General features: G+C 36.4%; 1 protein-coding gene across 3 annotated transcripts in view; it reads left to right on the top strand.

Moving 5' to 3' along the window:
* The window catches only part of CUL3 (cullin 3), a 97556-nt gene extending 78785 nt beyond the window's left edge, over positions 1 to 18771 (top strand). For all 3 annotated transcript variants that reach the window (XM_004262640.4, XM_033426576.2, XM_033426579.2), the window contains 3 exons: positions 5495 to 5681; positions 15397 to 15542; positions 18299 to 18771. In XM_004262640.4, the coding sequence (XP_004262688.1) occupies positions 5495 to 5681; positions 15397 to 15542; positions 18299 to 18430 (465 nt within the window). In that variant the 3' untranslated portion in view covers positions 18431 to 18771. The remainder of the gene's footprint in view (positions 1 to 5494; positions 5682 to 15396; positions 15543 to 18298) is intronic.
* Positions 18772 to 19653: the final 882 nt, after the last annotated feature.

The raw sequence follows: 19653 nt of genomic DNA, 5'->3' as shown, positions 1-19653 counted from the left end.
TTTAACTATAGTAATTACTAAAGGAAGCTGATCTCTTATCTTTGAATATTCTTTCTTTATAAGTTCAGTAAGATGGTGTATTCATTATTTAATGCTACACAACAGGTCTCAAATTCATGTTTTAAAACAACCACTAACAGTTTATTATCTTTCGTGGTATCTGTGGGTTGGGGATTCAGGAGGGGCTTTCTGGGTGGTTCTGGCTTGGACTCGTTCGTGAGTTTAAGATGTCAGCTGGGGCTTCAGTTGTCTAATGTTTGTCTAGGGCTGGAAAATGCTATCGGTATGCGCCTTCTTCCACGTGGCTGGCAAGTTTGTTTTGGCTGTTGGTAAGAGGTCTTAGTTTCTCTCCACATGGGCTTTACCAAACATGGCTGTTTGATTGTCCTTGCCTCCTGGTGGCTAACTTTCCCTAGAGCAAGCGATCCAAGAGACCCAGGAAGAACCTGCAGTGCCTTTATGACCCAGCCTTGGAAGTCACGTATCGTCACTTCCTTATTTTGTTGGTCACTCAAGTCAGCCCTGGTGCAGTGAGGGGACCACACAAGGTTAAAACATACCAGGATCATTGTGGGCCATCTTGGAAACTGCCTACAAAAGGTGACATTTATTGTAGTGTCACATTTAATCCATAGTAGTCAGGCTACTCAGGCTTTTTCCTCTTTTTATATAGTTTTTGGAATGAAGTCCGTATTGTGATTTAGAACAGCTAAAATACGGAAATACATATAGTGGTAATCTGTACCTTAGATTTTTAGTAATAGCATTTAATTTTTGAAAGAGGTATGGATATTAATACATTTTTCTGAATGTTCTTTATTATACTTTTCAAAAATTTCTGAGAATGAGTCTGAAATATAAAAGCTAATTGTAGACAGTAGCAAAATTAATGTCAGAATTTGAATAGAAAACCATTAAACAGCAGTGGTAATTGATATTTCATCAAGAACTTATGTCAGTAATGCGGCATAACAATATATGAAGGAAAATGGTTGGAAGTACAAGGAGAAATAGACAATTCCACAGTTACAGAAATCCCTCACAAGTGTACTGATTGACAGAGGGATATAGAAGATTTGAATAACACAATTAGCAAATTAAAATTGAAAGCTATATAGGGAACTTTAAACTCAGAAAGCAAAATACACAAATTGTTCTTGGGAAATATCTGAGGCTGGCATAACCTTATTGCTAAAACTGAACAAGGAAAATACAAAAAAGAAAGGGAAGCTATAGGTTATTCAAAATAAATACACAAATCTTAAGTAAAATATTATTAGCAAGTTATATTCAGCAGTCTATTGAAATAATAATTCAGTCTGTCCAAACAGGGTTTATTCCTGGAATACAAAGAAGGAATTTGTTAACAGATAGTTACTGAGATTTTATAATAATAATAAAATTAACTGATCACCTGCTATATTACCAGACATCATTTCAAGGAGAAAATCAATGATTTCCACAAATGTGCAAAAAGCACATGAGAAGAGTCAGTCCCCACTTCTTATTTCCAGATGGGGGACTCTTAGCCACCTAAGAATAGAATGAAATGCCTAATGGCATATGGGTGTATCTAATGAGAGACCTAAGCCTTAAATGAGAGACCTAAGCAAACAGTAATTCGTAGTAAAATGTTAGACACCTTCCCATTAAGGTTAGGAAAAATTTAGGATACCTGCCTTTACTACTGCTATCCAGCCTTGTTCTGCAGGTCCTAATTAACACACTAGGAAAGAAAAAGGAATGCAATTTATAAATATCAGGAGTTGACAAAGTTTGTCGACAGTATGATTGTCAGCTGTAATAATCAACTGAGAAATGAGAGTTTGGTTGAAAAGTTTTTCTATAAATCATACTTACTGTAAGTCAGCTTTTCTCTACATCAGAATTAATCTGAAAATGACATGAGAAAAAGGATGTTTTAATAAGAATCATAATCTTTCTAGGAATCATTCTAACCCAAAAAGTAGAAGACTTAATCGAAAAAGGCAATAAAAGAAAAGAATATGGAAGGGTAAATGTACCTGAAAGGGAAAGCTATGTGTTATAAAGGACTTTTTTTTTTTTTTAAGTCACCTATAAATTCAGTGAAATGTCAGTCCAAATCTGCGGAAGATTTCTTTTCTGTGAAACTTGACAGGCTGATCCCAGAGTTCATCTGGGCAAGAAAATGCACAAGAATAGGCAAAGAGGGTCAGGGATTTGGGAGATGGGAAGGCCCAGTAAGAGGGAAAGGAGTATGTCTTAATACCCAGACATACCTCAAAGTTAAAATTGTTTTTAACATGTGTAGACAAATAGGTCATTTGAACAAAATAGTCCAGAAACAGATGAGTATATAGAGAGGTTTTTGGAATGCGATATATTTACTATTTCTAATAAACTAAATTAAAATAACTGCTACTTCATTTGTGGGAATGGAAGGAGAATAGTATGGCGAACTTAGTTCCATATGTCATATCAAATGTAAAATCAAATTCCAGGTAGATGTAAGTACAAATCTATAAATGTAATAGAAAAAAACAGTATTTTGATAAGCGTGATATAAGTAAGGCCTTTTTTCAAGCCTGTTACATAAACCACAAAGAAAAAGACTGACAGATTTAACCAAGTAAAAAGTAATAAAACATGTAAATGATGAAATAAGTTAAAAGAGAAGATAAAGAGTCTAGGAGAGGGCCTCCCTGGTGGCGCAGTGGTTGAGAGTCCGCCTGCCAATGCAGGGGACATGGGTTCGTGCCCTGGTCCGGGAAAATGCCACATGCCGTGGAGCAACTAGGCCCATGAGCCATGGCTGCTGAGCCTGCGTGTCCGGAGCCTGTGCTCCACAGCAGGAGAGGCCACAACAGTGAGAGGCCCGCATACCTCCCCCAAAAAAAAAAAAAAAAAAGAGTCTAGGAGAAATTATTTACAGCAAGTAAGAGTATTGAAAACTGTAATACATAAAGAGCACCAGTAAATCAATACAAAAACAGTTGAATAGAAAAACGTGGAAGGAATACGAATAGATAAAGCACAGAAGAAGAGTTACAGATATCTTGTAAACATAAAAAGATGGTTTTTTCTCCTATTGGTTATAGAAGTACAAATTAAAATAATGAGATAACATTTTTAGCCCAATAGATAGGCAAAAGAAAAAGCCAGTTCTCTGTTTGAAGGTAGAGAGAATGAATACTTGAAACTGCTGTGAAGTTAAATAGTTAAGAAACTTGAAAGGCAGTTTGTCACTGTCTGTAAAATCTTTATAACTCTGAGGAAACAAGTACATTTCTAGAAATCTGCTTCAGAAACCTAGCTCTTGTACTCAGGCAGAAATGCACGCTCCATCACAAAATTGGATACCATCTCAATCTCCATATTGTGATAGAGCAGTACTATGGAATTCCTGTAGCTTTAATGTCGTTATGCAAACATGCAAAATCATCAAGAAATTAATGGAAGAATTCATATGGTGTGATCCTGTTTACATTTAACACTGATACTAGTGTACAGGTAAGTATGTTAATGTACATAAATGTATATGTGTATTTGTATTCATATGTGTGTGTGTGTGTGTGTATATGTGTGTATGTAGATGTATTTTTAAAAATGGCATAGAAGGATGAACATTGAATTGCAGTACAGACAATTCCTGACTTATGGTGGTTTGACTTAAGATTTTTCAACTTTATGATGGCACAAAGCAGTACGCATTCGGTTGAGGCTGTACTTTGAATTTTGATCTTTTCCCAGGCTGGGATCAGCAAGCTGCAGCTCTCAGCTAGGTGATCACAAGAGTAAACAACTGATACACTTATCACCGTTCTGTACCCATACAACCATTCTGATTTTTACTTTCAGTACAATATTCAATAATTACATGAGATATTCAACACCATTATAAAAAATAGGCTTTGTGTTAGGTGATTTTGCCCAACTATAGGCTAAGGTACGTGTTCTGAGCATGTTTAAGGTAGGCTAGGCTCAGCTAGGATGTTCAGTAGGTTAGGCGCATTAAATGCATTTTCAGCTTATTCAGTACTATGAGTTTATTAGGACATAACGCCGTTGTAATTTGAATAAGATCTGTAGCTACCTCTAGGAATGATCTGTAGTTGTTAAAATACCACCTAAGAAGGTATTTCCGGTTCTTTGACTATGGTTAAACAATAATACATGTAAATAAGTCACTTTTATCATGTACATAATAATTACAGTTAACATTCTAATTATTAGTAGCACCTGTTTAATATGGTGGGATTAACATTTATATGTCTAAAGTATGTAGACATGCTGAGATCATTTGAAGCAAGGGAATATGCATCGTCATCACTAAAGGTCACATTTCTTTCAGTTTCACTTACCTGACAGTCCTTTAGAAAAGCCTAAACTGTTCTTCAGAGACTTGTGAAAGGGAGAACAACTCTCTCCAGATCAGTTACATACTCTGAATAACACCATCTTTATACCCACTCTTCCTAAGCTCCTTCTGAGAAAAAAAATCTTTATACAATGTGAATCAAAATGATGTATCCTAATACGAAGATTTGCTGCACCATACAGTACTGTAGATGTGAAGGGACTAAATCATATACATGTACAATTCTCTTACTGTCCCATTGACATAAAAAGAATATAATGAGGGCTTCCCTGGTGGCGCAGTGGTTGAGTCCGCCTGCCGATGCAGGGGACACGGGTTCGTGCCCCGGTCTGGGAAGATCCCACATGCCGCGGAGCAGCTGGGCCTGTGAGCCATGGCCGCTGGGCCTGCGCGTCCGGAGCCTGTGCTCCGCCACGGGAGAGGCCACAACAGTGAGAGGCCCGCGTACCACCAAAAAAAAAAAAAAAAAAAAGAATATAATTTAAAAGTTACAGATTCACTCTTTCCTGAACTGCTTTTTTTTTCAGTATTACATTTTATTCATGCCATAATAATGTAGCAAAAATTATCACCTGCACTTCAAAACATATTTCATGTTGCTTTTCATATTTAGTATTAATTACCAAGTATTTAAAAAATTTTTTTCTCAATTTGATTATACAGGCAGTAAAAATGGTCGACTTGGATTGTAAATTTTGGTAGTATGATGGAAGACCTTAGGTCACTCTTACTTTGATTATTTCTAGGAAAGAAGTTGCTAAGCAAAAGAGTAGTATGGATAAACTTGAGAGGATGATTGTAGAGTATTTATAAAATTAGCAATCATATGTTGATTAACACTTTGTTTTTTACCTAAATATTAAAGCAGGTCCCTTAATAATCTGCTGGATGACATTCTTAGACTACACTTTATATCTCTGAAACAAAAAGTACATGTCTTCTCAGTATTTTGTAATTTGAACTACCTTTTTCTCTAATTTGTTCAAATAAGTGAGATTTTAGAGTCATAATAGTCAGGAAGTTCTTTGTTGTAAATTATTTAATGGAATTACCTCTCTAATTACTGCTTCGTCAATTTTACTTACTAATTAATCTTTCAAAAAATCTAATTATGTTAATCTGATGAAATTTCAGGAAATCCAACAAGAGACAGATATCCCTGAAAGAGAACTTGTTAGAGCCCTGCAGTCCCTCGCCTGTGGTAAACCAACACAGCGGGTTCTCACAAAGGAACCCAAGTCAAAGGAAATAGAAAATGGTCACATATTTACAGTTAATGATCAGTTCACATCCAAACTACACAGAGTCAAGATTCAAACAGGTATCTGGAATTATATTTTTCTCTCTAAAAAAATTATATATATTTCTTCTTTCTAAAAAAATTCTTAATTGTTGGATTTCTATTTTTTAAAAAGTAATGCTTTTCTGGTGCTGCATGACATATAGGCTTAAGAAATAAAGCACTTTTATTGATATGTATTCCTGTCAAAATGCAGTTGAATCCAAGTACAGTAAGCATTTAAAAAAGTCATTCATAATGTGAACAAGTATTTATTTCCATATGGTTTTCTACAAGTGAAATATAATTTTATGAACATATTAGTATTTATAATTGTTTTTAACTGGTTAACTGATAGTCATTGATATCTGTTTTAAAGCATTTACAAATTTCTCAAAATTGGGAGTTACCTATTTAAAATTTAATCTTTAAATGCAACTATTTATATTTGATAAATACTTTCTAAGTTTCAAAATTTTAAAACCCATATTCTCTCTCTAACTTAAAACCAGTGATGACCCTGTTGTGAACAGATTTTGGTACAGCTTTTTTTTAGGTTGATGGTAAACGTCCTACTTATTGTATATTTAGCAATGTAAGGTGTATATTTTCTATGCATTTAAGGAGGAAAAAAGGCACTTTACCTTTGCTGATTTTTAAAACTCTAATGTAGCTTGCTACCTGGTTTCAAAACTAGTATTAGGTAAGCTTCCCAATGCTAGTTTATCCATTACAGCTAATACGTCTGTACCGTAAGATTAACTTTTTAAATGACTACAATTTTCTGATTTGAAAATGGTTTTACATTATATATTAATAAAAGATAGTCTTTTAAAAATTATTTTAATGTTAAATATACAATTGATTGCCAGAGTATATTGATTCAAGAACATTTTAATATACTTTTGTTTTTCTTTTTGACCCTAATTGGATATTCTTTTCAAAGCAGAGTGGTCTCTCTTTACAGACTTGACTACTTTGTCCCATCATTGCAAACCTTATCATTGTATCTTATCTTCATCACCAAAATTGATCCATATATTTGGGACACAGATGTATATTAAAAATAAAACAGAACTGTGCTAAGGAGGGTCATGGAATAAAATTTCTTCTTCTCCTAGTACAAGACATATGACTATAGTTTTGGGCAGAAATGGGTTTTGGATATCAGGACTTACTTGAATCTCAGATTTGGAGGATATATGGTGATACATATATGAAATACCCAGCCTCACCCTGCTTTATCCTAAATAAATAAGTGTCTATGTAATGCAAGATTCCATCGTGTCCTGCAAATATTGTCAGATATTATTGTGATTATCAGAAAAATAGTCTTCTTCATAGATTGTTAATTTTTGGTGTTAAGTGTGTGTGTATAGTATTTTAGATCTGATTAAAATAGGAATATAGTTGTACATGATGAAGAATTTGACTCGATGACCTTTTAAAGTTCTTTTCAGCTGTAAAATTCTGTAAAGAAAAATGTTTTTCATTTTGAAATGGTGCTTAGATTATCTTGGCTCTTACTGATATTTTGTAGAAGTTAAAATTTTCTCTCTGGTGATAAGTATTGTGACCACATAGTGTTTTTAAAGTTGTCAAAATACATGTTTGCCTTTTTGAGAAAGTACTCAGGCTCGTAATCAAATATTCAGGGAGGCTGATCTTACCTACTTATGCTGCTTTTTACTGTGGTCAGTAATAGACATTCAAGCAAAAACTGAAAAGCATTTACTCAAATAACACAACCTTTGAAAAGAATTAGATTCGTTGTATTTTACAGTGATTTCTATATTTGACAGCCTTCCCCACCACCAGCACTCACCTTCTCTGTCCCTTTCCTCCTAATACATCTAGATACTTAGGTACCCACTTACACAGCACATACCCTTATGCTCTTCTTAAATGCAGAGAGTATTGTGCTAGGCTCTGGGAGTGAGCTCCTGCCCTCACATTTTTAAAAACATCATAATTCAGTGTGTATCACCACAATCTTCCCATTTATCTTGGAGTATATTAATTTAGGTGACCAGATTTAGATGAACCAAGTGGATTGTTAAAAAGTTTTTTTCCCTCCACCATTTTATTTTATATATTTTCACATCTGCAGGAAAAGTGAAAAATGCTCTAATAGATAATCGTTAAAACTTTGCCACATTTGCTCAAGCACCCTTATTTCCACCCTCGTGCTCTCCCTCTCTCCCTTCATATATGTATATATTTCCTACAGCATTTTTTAAAATATTTTTTTAAATAGCTCTTTATTTGAGTATAATTGCTTTACAATACTGTGTTAGTTTCTGTTGCACAAGAAAGTGAATTAGCCATGTCCCCATATCCCCTCCCTTTTGAGCCACCCTGCCATCCTCTCTATCCCACGTCTCTAGGTCATTGCAAAGCACCAAGCCCATCTCCCTGTTCTATGCAGCTGCTTTCCATCAGCCAACTATTTTACATTCGGTAGTGTATGTATGTCGATGCTACTCTCACTTCGCCCCAGTTTCGCCCTCCCACCCCATGTCCTCAAGTCCATTTTCTGTGTCTACCTCTTTTTTTTAGATTCCACATATATGTGTTAATATATATTTGTTTTTCTCTTTCTGATTTACTTCACTCTGTGTGACAGACTCTGGGTCCATCCACCTCACTACAAATAACTCCAGTTTTCTTTTTATGGCTGAGTAATATTCCATTGTATATAAGTGCCACATCTTCTTTATCCATTCATCTGTCATTGGACATATAGGTTGGTTCCATGTCCTGGCTATTGTAAATAGTGCTGCAGTGAACATTGTGGTACATGTCTCTTTTTGAATTATGGTTTTCTCAGTGTATATGCCCAGTAGTGGGATTGTTGGGTCATATGGTAATTCTAGTTTTAGTTTTTTAAGGAACCTCCATACTGTTTTCCATAGTGGTTGTATCAGTTTACATTCCCACCAACAGTGCAGGAGAGTTCCCTTTTCACCACACCCTTTCCAGCATTTATTATTTCTAGATTTTTTGATAACGGCCATTCTGACCAACATGAGGTGATACCTCATTGTAGCTTTGATTTGCATTTCCCTAATAATTAGTGATACTGAGCATCTTTTCATGTGCCTCTTGGCCATCTGTGTGTCTTCGTTTGTGAAATGTCTATTTGGGTCTTCCACCCATTTTTAAACTGGATTGTTTGGTTTTTTTATATTGAGTTCCATGAGCTGTTTGTATATTTTGGAGATTAATCCTTTGTTGTTTCATTTGCAAATATTTTCTCGCATTCTGAGGGTTGTCTTTTTCTCTTGTTTATGGTTTCCTTTGCTGTGCAAAAGCTTTTAGGTTTAATTAAGTCCCATTTGTTTATTTTTGCTTTTATTTCCCTTACTCTAGAAGGTAGGTCAAAAAAGATCTTGCTGTGGTTTATGTCAAAGGGTGTTTTTCCTATGTTTTCCCCTAAGAGTTTTATAGTGTCTGGTCTTACATTTAATTCTTTAACCCATTTGGAGTTTATTTTTGTGTATGGTGTTAGGGAGGGTTCTAATTTCATTCTTTTACATGTAGCTGTCCAGTTTTCCCAGCACCACTTATTGAAGAGGCTGTCTTTTCTCCATTGTATGTTCTTGCCTCCTTTGTCATAAATTAGTTGACCATATGTGCGTGGGTTAATCTCTGGGCATTCTGTCCCGTACCATTGCTCTGTATTTCTGTTTTTGTGCCACTGCCGTACTGTCTTGATTACTGTAGCTTTGTGGTGTAGTTTGAAGTCGGGGAGCCTGATACCTCCAACTCTGTTTTTCTTTCTCAAGATGCTTTGGCTATTCGGGGTCTTTTATGTTTCCATACGAATTGTAAAATTTTTTGTTCTAATTCTGTGAAGAATGCCATTGGTAGTTTGATAGGGATTGCATTGAATCTGTAGATTGCTTTGGGTAGTATAGTCATTTTCACAGTATTGATTCTTCCAACCCAAGAACATGATATATTTCTCCATCTGTTTATGTCATCTTTGATTTCTTTCATCAGTGTTTTATAGTTTTCTGAGTACAAGTCTTTTGCCTCCTTAGGCAGGTTTATTCCTAGGTATTTTATTCTTTTTGTTGCAGTGGCAAATGGGAGTGTTTCCTTTATTTCTCTTTCTGATTTTTCATTGTTGGTGTAGAGGAATGCCAGAGATTTCTGTGCATTAATTTTGTATCCTGCAACCTTACCAAATTCATTGATTAGTTCTAGTAGTTTTCTGGTGGCATCTTTAGGATTTTCTACATATAATATCATGTCATTGGCAAACAGTGACAGTTTTACTTCTTCTTTTCCAATTTATATTCCTTTTATTTCTTTTTCTTCTCTGATTGCTATGGCTAGGACTTCCAAAACTATGTTGAATAATAGTGGCGAGAGTGAACATCCTTGTCTTGTTCCTGATCTTAGTGGAAATGCTTTCAGTTTTTCATGATTGAGTATGATGCTTGCTGTGGGTTTGTCATATATGGCCTTGATTATGTTGAGGTAGGTACCCTCTATGCTCATTTTCTGGAGTTTTTATCATAAATGGGTGTTGAATTTTGTCAGAAGCTTTTTCTGCATCTATTGAGATGATCATATGGTTCTTATTCCTTAATTTGCTAATGTGGTGTATCACATTGATAGATTGCATATATTGAAGAATCCTTGCATCCCAGGGATAATTCCCAATCATTGATCATGGTGTATGGTCCTTTTAATGTGCTTTTCGATTCTGTTTGCTAGTATTTTCTTGAGGTTTTTTCCGTCTATGTTCATCAGTGATATTGATCTATAATTTTCTTTTTTTGTGATATCTTTTTCTGGTTTTGGTATCAGGATGATGGTGGCTTTGTAGAATAAATTTGGGAGTGTTTCTCCCTGTGTAGTTTTTTGGAAGAGTTTGAGAAGGATGGGTGTTAGCTCTTCTCTAAATGTTTGATAGAATTCGCCTGTGAAACCATCTGGTCCTGGACTTCTGTTTGTTGGAAGATTTTTAATTATGGTTTCAATTTCATTACTTGTGATACATCTGTTTATATTTTCTAATTCTTTCTGGTTCAGTCTTGGAAAATTGTACCTTTCCAAGAATTTGACCATTTCTTCGTGGTTGTCCATTTTATTGGCATATAGTTGTTGGTAGTAGTCTCTTATAATTCTTTGTATTTCTGCAGTGTCAGTTGTGATTTCTCCTCTTTCATTTCTAATTTTATTGATTTGTGTCCTCTCCCTTTTTTTTTGATGAGTTTGGCTAAAGGTTTATCAATTTTGTTTATCTTCTCAATGAACCAGCTTTTACTTTTATTGATCTTTGCTGTTGTTTTCTTTGTTTGTATTTCATTTATTTCTGCTTTGATCTTTATGATTTCTTTCCTTCTACTGATTTTAGGTTTTCTTTGTTCTTCTTTCTCTAGTTGTTTTAAGTGTAGGGTTAGATTGTTTATTTGAGATTTTTCTTGTTTCTTGAGGTGAGATTCTATTGCTATAAACATCCCTCTTAGAACTGCTTTTGCTGAATCCCATAGGTTTTGGGGTCGTCGTGTTTTCATTGTCATTTGTTTTAGGTATTTTTTGATCTCCTCTTTGATTTCTTCAATCTCTTGGTTGTATAGTAGAGCACTGTTTAGTCTCCATGTATTTGTTTTTTACAGGTTTTTTCCTGTAATTGATTTCTAGTCTCATAGCATTGTGGTCAGAAAAGATGCTTGATACAATTTCAATATTCTTAAGTTTTTCAGGGCTTGATTTGTGACCCAAGATGTGATCTGTCCTGGAGAGTGTTCCATGTGCACTTGAGAAGAAAGTGTATTCTGCCACTTTTGGGTAGAATGTTCTATAAATATCAATTAGATCTATCTGGTCTCTTGTGTCATTTAAAGGTTGTGTTTCCATATTTATTCTCTGTTTGGATGATCTGTCCATTGGTGTAAGTGGGGTGTTAAAGTCCCCTACTATTATTGTGTTTCTGTCAGTTTCTCCTTTCATGGTTGTTAGCATTTGCCTTATGTATTGAGGTGCTGCTGTGTTGGTGCCTAAACATTTATAATTGTTGTATCTTCTTCTTGGATTGATCCTGTGATCATTATATAGTGTCCCTCCTTATCTCTTGTAACAGTGTTTATTTTAAAGTCTATTTTATCTGATACGAGTATTGCTACTTCAGCTTTCTTTCCATTTGCATGGAATATCTTTTTTCCATCCCTTCAGTTTCAGTCTGTATGTGTCCGTAGGTCTGAAATGGGTCTCTTCTAGACAGCATATATATGAGACTTGTTTTTGTATCCATTCAGCAAGTCTGTGTCTTTTGGTTGGAGCATTTAATCCATTCACGTTGAAGGTAATAATCAATATGTATGTTCCTATTACCATTTTCTTAATTGTTTGGGTTTGTCTTTGTGGGTCTTTTTCTTCTCTTGTGTTTCCCCCTTAGCAAAGTTTCTTGAGCGTTTGTTGTAAAGCTGGTTTGGTGGTGATGAATTCTCTTAGCTTTTGCTTGTCTGAAAAGCTTTTGACTTCTCCACTGAAGCTTTTTTTTTTTTTGGTGGTACGCGGGCCTCTCACTGTTGTGGCTTCTCCCATTGTGGAGCACAGGCTCCGGACGCGCAGGCCCAGCGGCCATCGCCCACAGGCCCAGCCGCTCCACGGCATGTGGGATCCTCCCGGACTGGGACACAAACCCGCGTCCCCTGCATCGGCAGGCGGACTCCCAACCACTGTGCCACCAGGGAAGCCCTCTCCATCGAATCTTAATGACCTCCTTGCTGGGTAGAGTAATCTTGGTTGTGGGTTTTTCTCTTTCATCACTTTAAGTGTATCCTGCCACTCCCTTCTGGCCTGCAGAGTTTCCACTGAAAAATCAGCTGATAACCTTATGGGGATTCTTTTGTATGTCATTTCTTGTTTTTTCCCTTGCTGCTTTTAATAGTTTTTCTTTGAATTTAATTTTTTTTACTTTGATGATTACGTGTCTTGGTGTGTTTTTCCTCCGGTTTATCCTGTATGGGACTCTGTGCTTCCTGGACTTGGGTGACTATTTCCTTTCCCGTGTTAGGGAAGTTTTCAATTATCTCTTCAAATATTTTCTCAGACCCTTTCTTTTTCTTTTCTTCTTCTGGGACCCCTCTAATTCGAATATTGGTGAGTTTCGTGTTGTCCCAGAGGTCTCCGAGATTGTCTTCAATTCTTTTCATTCTTTTTTCTTTATTCTGCTCCTCGGCAGTTACTTCCACCATTTTGACTTCCAGCTCACTGATTTGTTCTTCTGCCTCAGTTATTCTGTAATTGTTTCCTTCTAGTGTAATTTTCATTTCAGTTATTATATTCATCTCTGTTCTTTAGTTCTTCTAGATCTTTGTTAAACATTTCTTGTATGTTCTCAATCTGTACCTTCATTCTATTTCTGAGATTCTGGATCATCTTTACTGTCATTATTCTGAATTCTTTTTCAGGTAGGTTGCCTATTTCCTCTTAATTTATTTGGCCCATTAGGTTTTTACCTTACTCCTTCATCCGTGACATGTTTTTTGCTGTCTCTTTTTTTTTTTTTTTTTTTTAATGAGGGGATTGTGTTCCTACCTTACTGGTTTGTCCTGAGGCTTCCAGCACTGGAGTTTGTAGGCTTATTGGGTAGAGCTGGGTCTTCATGCTGAGCTGAGGACCTCTGTGGTCCTCACTCTGATGAATATTCCCTGGGGTCTGAGGTTCTCTGTCGGTCCAGTGGTGAGATAAAAGGAAAAGGGATAGGGGCCTTGGCTGTGGAGGGGTTGCTTAAGCAAGAGCGAGGTTTGGGTGGTGGGCAGGGCCTATGCTCAGGACCCACAGGGCTGGAAAAGGCCCTGGGGGCTGTGGGGGGTGGAGCTTAGGCTCAAGGAACAGAAGGGGCCCAGGCTTGCCCCCCACACCTGGTCTCAGAGGGCAGGGGACCTCACCTAGGGGCTCAGCAGGCTTCCTGGGCTCAAGTGGTGGGGCAAATGCCCTCCTCCCCTCTCCTGCGCCTCTGGTCTGGGAGGGCCCCTCCTTATCTCCTGGGCTTCCCTCCTGTGCCCCCAAGGACCTACGTGGCCTGGAGGGGACTTTGGGGGGCAGGGGACTGGCCTGGGAACTCAGCAGGCTCCTTTCCCACTCTTCCTGGTGAGTCCCTCCTGCCCGTGTCTTCTGACCTACCCGGCCTCAGGGGTGCCAATCCTGTCTGGCCTCCACTTCTCCTCCCCCCCTCAGTCACCCTGTGTCCTACCGGTTCACTTTGCAGTTCCTCCCGTCTCCTTGGGCATGAGAGTCCCCCACCAGCAGCCGGCAGGTGCCCTAGTTGTGGGGAGACGCTAACTCCGCATCTTTCCACGCCGCCATCTTGACTCCGCCTCCTTTCCTACATCATTTTAACTTAATTTGCCAGCGTTATAACACTTCCCACTTAAATACTTGAGCATATACCTATCTCAGAATTAAGATTTTAGCACATAATTGTAATACTGTATCACACCCCAAAAAATTAATTCCAAACATCTATATATCACCCATATTTACATGTCCACAGTTATCTCAAAAATGCCTTTCATATCTTATTTTTTGGATCCAGGATTCAGTCAAGGGTTCCACATTACATTGATTTTAATGTTTCTTTAGTTCTATTCAATCTAATCCAGTGCCTCTATCTTTTTTTTCCCCTTATGACATTGAATTTTTGAAGAAAAGCATTTTTCTTCTTTAGTTGAGCATTTTATTCTAATTTTACTCTTTTTTATTAAGGTATTGATTAACTTGGGAGAAGATACTGAAGCAGAATTCTTAACCAAGGGATTCTAATTAGAAACAGCTAAATGAATATGCACACCAAAATGATCTTCTAAATTGTACAGTCTGCTATCTCCTGGTTGTGCCCAGGCCTAAGTCAGCAATGTTGCATATGGTTCTTTGTAATTTTACAATTTCTCCCTCCAGAAACTTCACATCTATCTCCTATTGATGACCAAATAAACAAAAAAAAATCTTTCTCTGCTGCTTCAATTAGAGCAAAGTTATAAGAGAAAGGGACTTTTATACTTATTTCTTTAGCAGTTGCCTTGAAGACTATAGGGAATAACAGTAAAACTTCTAAAGAGTGGAATATAGTTTGCATTAGTCATATTGAGATTATGACATTTAATAATTACCAAGATACATGTTAAGAAATTGTTGAATAATTGATGAGAGGTACAAAAGAATTGTTACGGAGTTAAGTGACATTCTAGTGGTACTTTAAATTTTTTATTTAGTTAACTAAATCTTGGCAATACCTGTTCTTTCCTCCTCTTAAAGTCCCCACATTTCTTCTGTTTGAGGTACTTTTGGTGAGGTTTAACTTGGAGTCATGGTGGTAAAATACTAGTTAACCTCTGGAAGTTACAAGCAATGAAAACTATTTACTGATAATTTTACTGCTAAATATATCCAGCTAGTGTTTTTCTTCTAGGAAAGGAGTCATTGAATTCTATAAAAATAAAATTGGTTTTATTATCTCTGTAAAATTAAACTCCTAATATTTAAAAAGAATAATATAGAATTGAAGAATTTTTATATCACTGCTTGTTAATTATTTAAATATTTATTAAAGTAAACGTTGAATTAGGCACTTTTTGAGTGTTTAATTAATAAGTATATGTGTGGTGTATATTCAGAGGTTGACATTGATTTCTCTCTTGATAATAGTAAATTATATTAAGTTTGCTTACAAACATGTTTCCTTACTTTTGAAATTTACATCATAATCACATGGTAAATGTCTTTATTTCTCTTTTAGTTGCTGCCAAACAAGGTGAATCTGACCCAGAAAGGAAAGAAACAAGGCAGAAAGTAGATGACGACAGAAAACATGAGATAGAAGCTGCTATAGTGCGGATAATGAAATCTAGGAAGAAGATGCAGCACAATGTGTTAGTAGCAGAGGTGAGGACACTTCCAGACTGGATTAATGTAGAAAAGACAAAATTAACTATTTAAATTTAGGAAAGTACTGTATTCAGCTAATTTAAAATACAGTCTTAAAATTAGAAAACCGTAGTCAAATAACACATTATTAAAAGCATGGTACTTGCTTGATAGTTAAACATAGCAATGCGTCAAAATATGTGCACACTTTAAGAACTAATATGTTTGTAATGAAGATAATAATAGAATATTGTCACATGAAGAATAAAGAAAAAGCTTTTCACTGCTATTTAGTACTTTGATGTAAAACAAACTACCTATACTTCTAAAAATTAATGGCTTATTTATTGAGTAAAAGTTAGGAAACTAAGGAGGGGAAGACCATTGTGAAGCCATTGGAATAGTGAGGAACAAGGTGATTAGGGCTGAATAAAGTATTGGTTGAAGATAGAGAGCTGAATGAAGACACATAGGAAGTGAAATTGACAGCATTTATTGACTGATCGTGGGAAATGAGAGGGAGGAGTGGAGGACGACTCTGAGGCCCTTGCTTGCTTGGCCAGGTAGAGGCTGGTTTCTTTAACTGAAAAGGGAGGGGCAGTGTGCTGCTGTGTTCCACGGGTCAGCTAATACCACTTTTTATAAGTTGACTTCGTATCACATGGCAGAGGAAGAGAATTATAGGTGAGTGGTCAGTCAGTAATTTAAAAAATCATTAAAAAACCAAAACAAGTAAACCTTTAAGACATGTTGGCAATTAGGTGACTGGTTAGTTTTCCCGTTTTCATTGGACTGGTAAGAATAGACATTTGATGGCAGTTCCTTGAGAAGTAAATGGAGGTGAAACCACCAAGTGAGTGGTTTCTCCTTTGAGGTGTTGGCTCGTGGGAAGGGCACAGAGAGCAATACTAGAGGATTAAGTGTTTAGTTGAGGGCTTCTGGGTACTGTTTTTCTAGATGAGAAGACATTGAGTTATATTTATATTCTAAGGATAAGAAGAGATGCTTAAAAACAAAAAGGAAGAAAAATGAGATGAGGGGTTACTTGATGTACTCAAGTCTAGAAAAAGAAAAGCGAGAGGGTTGTATAGAGAACACAGGTAGGTGGTAGATGTGTTAACAGGGATGCTACCAAATACCTTTCCCGAGAACCCAGGGCTGGGTGCAGGGGTGGTTGGAATGAAGCATGGAAACAAGCATGGACAAATGGATAAATGGATAAATGTAAGGTTGTGGGAGTTTGAGGAATTTCAAACTGAAATGGCCTCTTTTCTTATGTAAAACAGGATGTGAGGTTATGGTGCTTGAGAACTTGCTGACCTTGAATGCTGTAAATTTGTGTTATCAGCCTAAACCAGAGATTGGCAACCTTTTTTTAAATGGCCAGTTGCAGCATGAAAGCACCCGTAGATAACAAGTGAGTGTGCTGTGTTCCAGGAGGGATTACAACAGGCAGCGGGCTGTATTTGCCTGTGGACCCCAGGTCTACACAAAAGGTGTAAAAACGACAACTTTACTCAAAGAACCGAGTAGTGGATTTCGGGTGATGTAGTAAATGTAGAATGGGTGCTTATGGAACAGAACCAAAGGAGTCAGGGAGTTGAAGGTACTGTTGGGGGTGCAGCTCAGGTGATCTTTTATGAAGGAAAGAGGTGAGGTCAGACAAAGAAGTTATTGATAGCTTAGAAGAAAGGGCCAGAGGATTGATTGAGGGTCTCAAGTGGGTTGAGAACAAATTTGTTGATACTGGAGTGATAATATTAGAAGAGTGATGGATTTTAGTTGGGGAGTGAAGTGCTGACGTTTCCGATTTTGAAGAGTTAATAATCCATTGCAGCCTTCGAAATGAACTGATCCAACACGAGTAAAAGAGAAGCTGGCTTATGGCTAGATGAGTGATCTGCAAGATCACTAACTGGATTAGTGAGAAAAGCATGGGCTTCAGGGGCAGGAGGATGTAGATTCTCATCTCTTCTGGCTCTATTTACTACTTGTTCATATCATTTTTCCTTTCTGGCTTATTTTCCTCATTTGTAAAACGAGACAACCTACTTTGCAGGGTTAAGAGCATTAAATAAATAAATATAAACAAAACTGACTGATACATAGTGCATAGTCAGATTTCGGCTACTGCTGTAGTTCCTGTTGTATTATTACCGATGTCACAATACCTAGAATCCCGACAGCTGTTGGAGAAAAGAATACCAACAGTAGCACTTAACTGTGGACTGGGCATTATTCTAAAGCATCACATCTGTTAACTCATTTAATATACACAACAACTTCATGAGGTTAAGTAACTTTCCCAAGGGCCCAGAGCTAGTAAGTCGTAGAGCTGGGATTTGAATCCAGGCAAGTCTGAGTCCCGAGTTTGTGCTTTTAAACACATTATGCTACCCAAATTCTGTGAATTGGGAGAGTAACCCAGAAGTCATTAGATTATAGCTTCAAAATGGGTTAAACTATACAGTGGTATAAATTCATACTAGTATATTTCAACTAATTCGTCTATTAATCCACTTTAGCATTCACATTCTGATGTGAGGAGGTATGTTCTAGCCATACATTACATTTTCAGATAGAATCCTTTTTAATTTTCTGTATTTTTAATGTTCATAATCAAATTAGTAAAGTTTGAGCTGAGTCTTAAAATGACGTATCAGTTCTACTCAAAAATAAGAATTTTTGTGTGTTTATATAGAAATGTTTTTTGTTTTTGTTTTTTAATTTTCTGGTAGGAATTAGTGTTGTTTTTTTTTAACCTTCTCTTTTAGGTAACTCAGCAGTTGAAGGCTCGATTCTTACCAAGTCCAGTTGTTATTAAAAAACGTATCGAAGGACTCATTGAGAGAGAATATTTGGCACGAACACCTGAGGATCGCAAAGTATACACATATGTAGCATAAAATGCATTCAGAAACTTGATTTATTATTGGACTGTACTCTTCGCATGGACTGGGAAGTTCTTTTAAATCATTAAATATTAAGACGACCATCTCTTCTATTAAATTACAGTACATGTTTTAGACCATTCAGATCAAGCCTTTACTCCCTTTGAGAGTTTTCAACATCAGTTGATTGAGCTTCAGGCTTTACAACGTTTATCCCTGTAGAGATCATCTTTACAGTTCCTCGGGAAAATGTGAATGTGCCGCGTTTTGTTTTCAATACTGTATGAAAACAGGAAAAAATAAAACAAAATTTAGAAAATACAGCTCATTAAAATAAAATTGTTGGATTTCATTTCCCCAGGTCTTCAGTGTTCATGTAAATGTGTTTTTGTAGTGTTGCTTAGCACTTTGCGCATTGTATAAGTTGGGTAACAAAAATGGTAAAGGAAATGACACAATTCCCATCTCGCTCTGCTTAAGGCATTTCTTTAGCTCGTCTTGTTTAATTTAAAGGTTTGATAAATATACAGAGACCCAAGCATAAAATTTGAGCATGCTTTATTCTACCACTTGCACTTACTAATCTAATAGCCTAATGACCAGGAACCTTTGTTTTGGGCTCAGTATACACCCCGGTTTGATTTTTCCCTACTGTAATTTGAGATGTCGCAAATTCTTACAATGATTAGGTTTTGTTCTGCATTATCTCTAGAGAAAGAAAATATTTTAGTATGTATAAATTGTACAATAATTTTTTGCTGTTGTACTCACTGCTAATAGTGGATTGTATAGGGCAGTGTTTTTATTTCATTTTATTGTAGACAAAAATAAATGAATTTAGTATACACATACTCACTAATTCAGGTGTGTCAGAGCACAAAGTTGGCAGCTGGTTGTATTTAATTCAGCCCCTCTGAAAAGCACATACAGTCTACACTTTGTTTCTAAATATCTTAGGTTCACCCTCTCTTAAATATATATTTTGGTGAAGCTGGGATGCACTGTTAATTTTCTGTTTCAAAATGCATTCTAAAGATGCAATAAATACAATTACCTTAATATTTTTTAATAAGATCTTTAGTTCTTGCAGCTGTGTTTTGGAAAGTGATTAAGCAATATTTTTCAAACCTGATGATTCTTGGATCATTCTTAGCTGTTGTCCTCCAAAGAGTCATCGTTTCATGTTTTCAAAAGATGTGCTTTGTGCTGAAGATTCATGTCAGTTATCCTGTGCTTCC

This window comes from Orcinus orca, chromosome 7 (assembly GCF_937001465.1).
Source record: "Orcinus orca chromosome 7, mOrcOrc1.1, whole genome shotgun sequence".
NCBI lineage: Eukaryota > Metazoa > Chordata > Mammalia > Artiodactyla > Delphinidae > Orcinus > Orcinus orca.
This window is presented reverse-complemented; position numbering and strand designations above follow the sequence as displayed.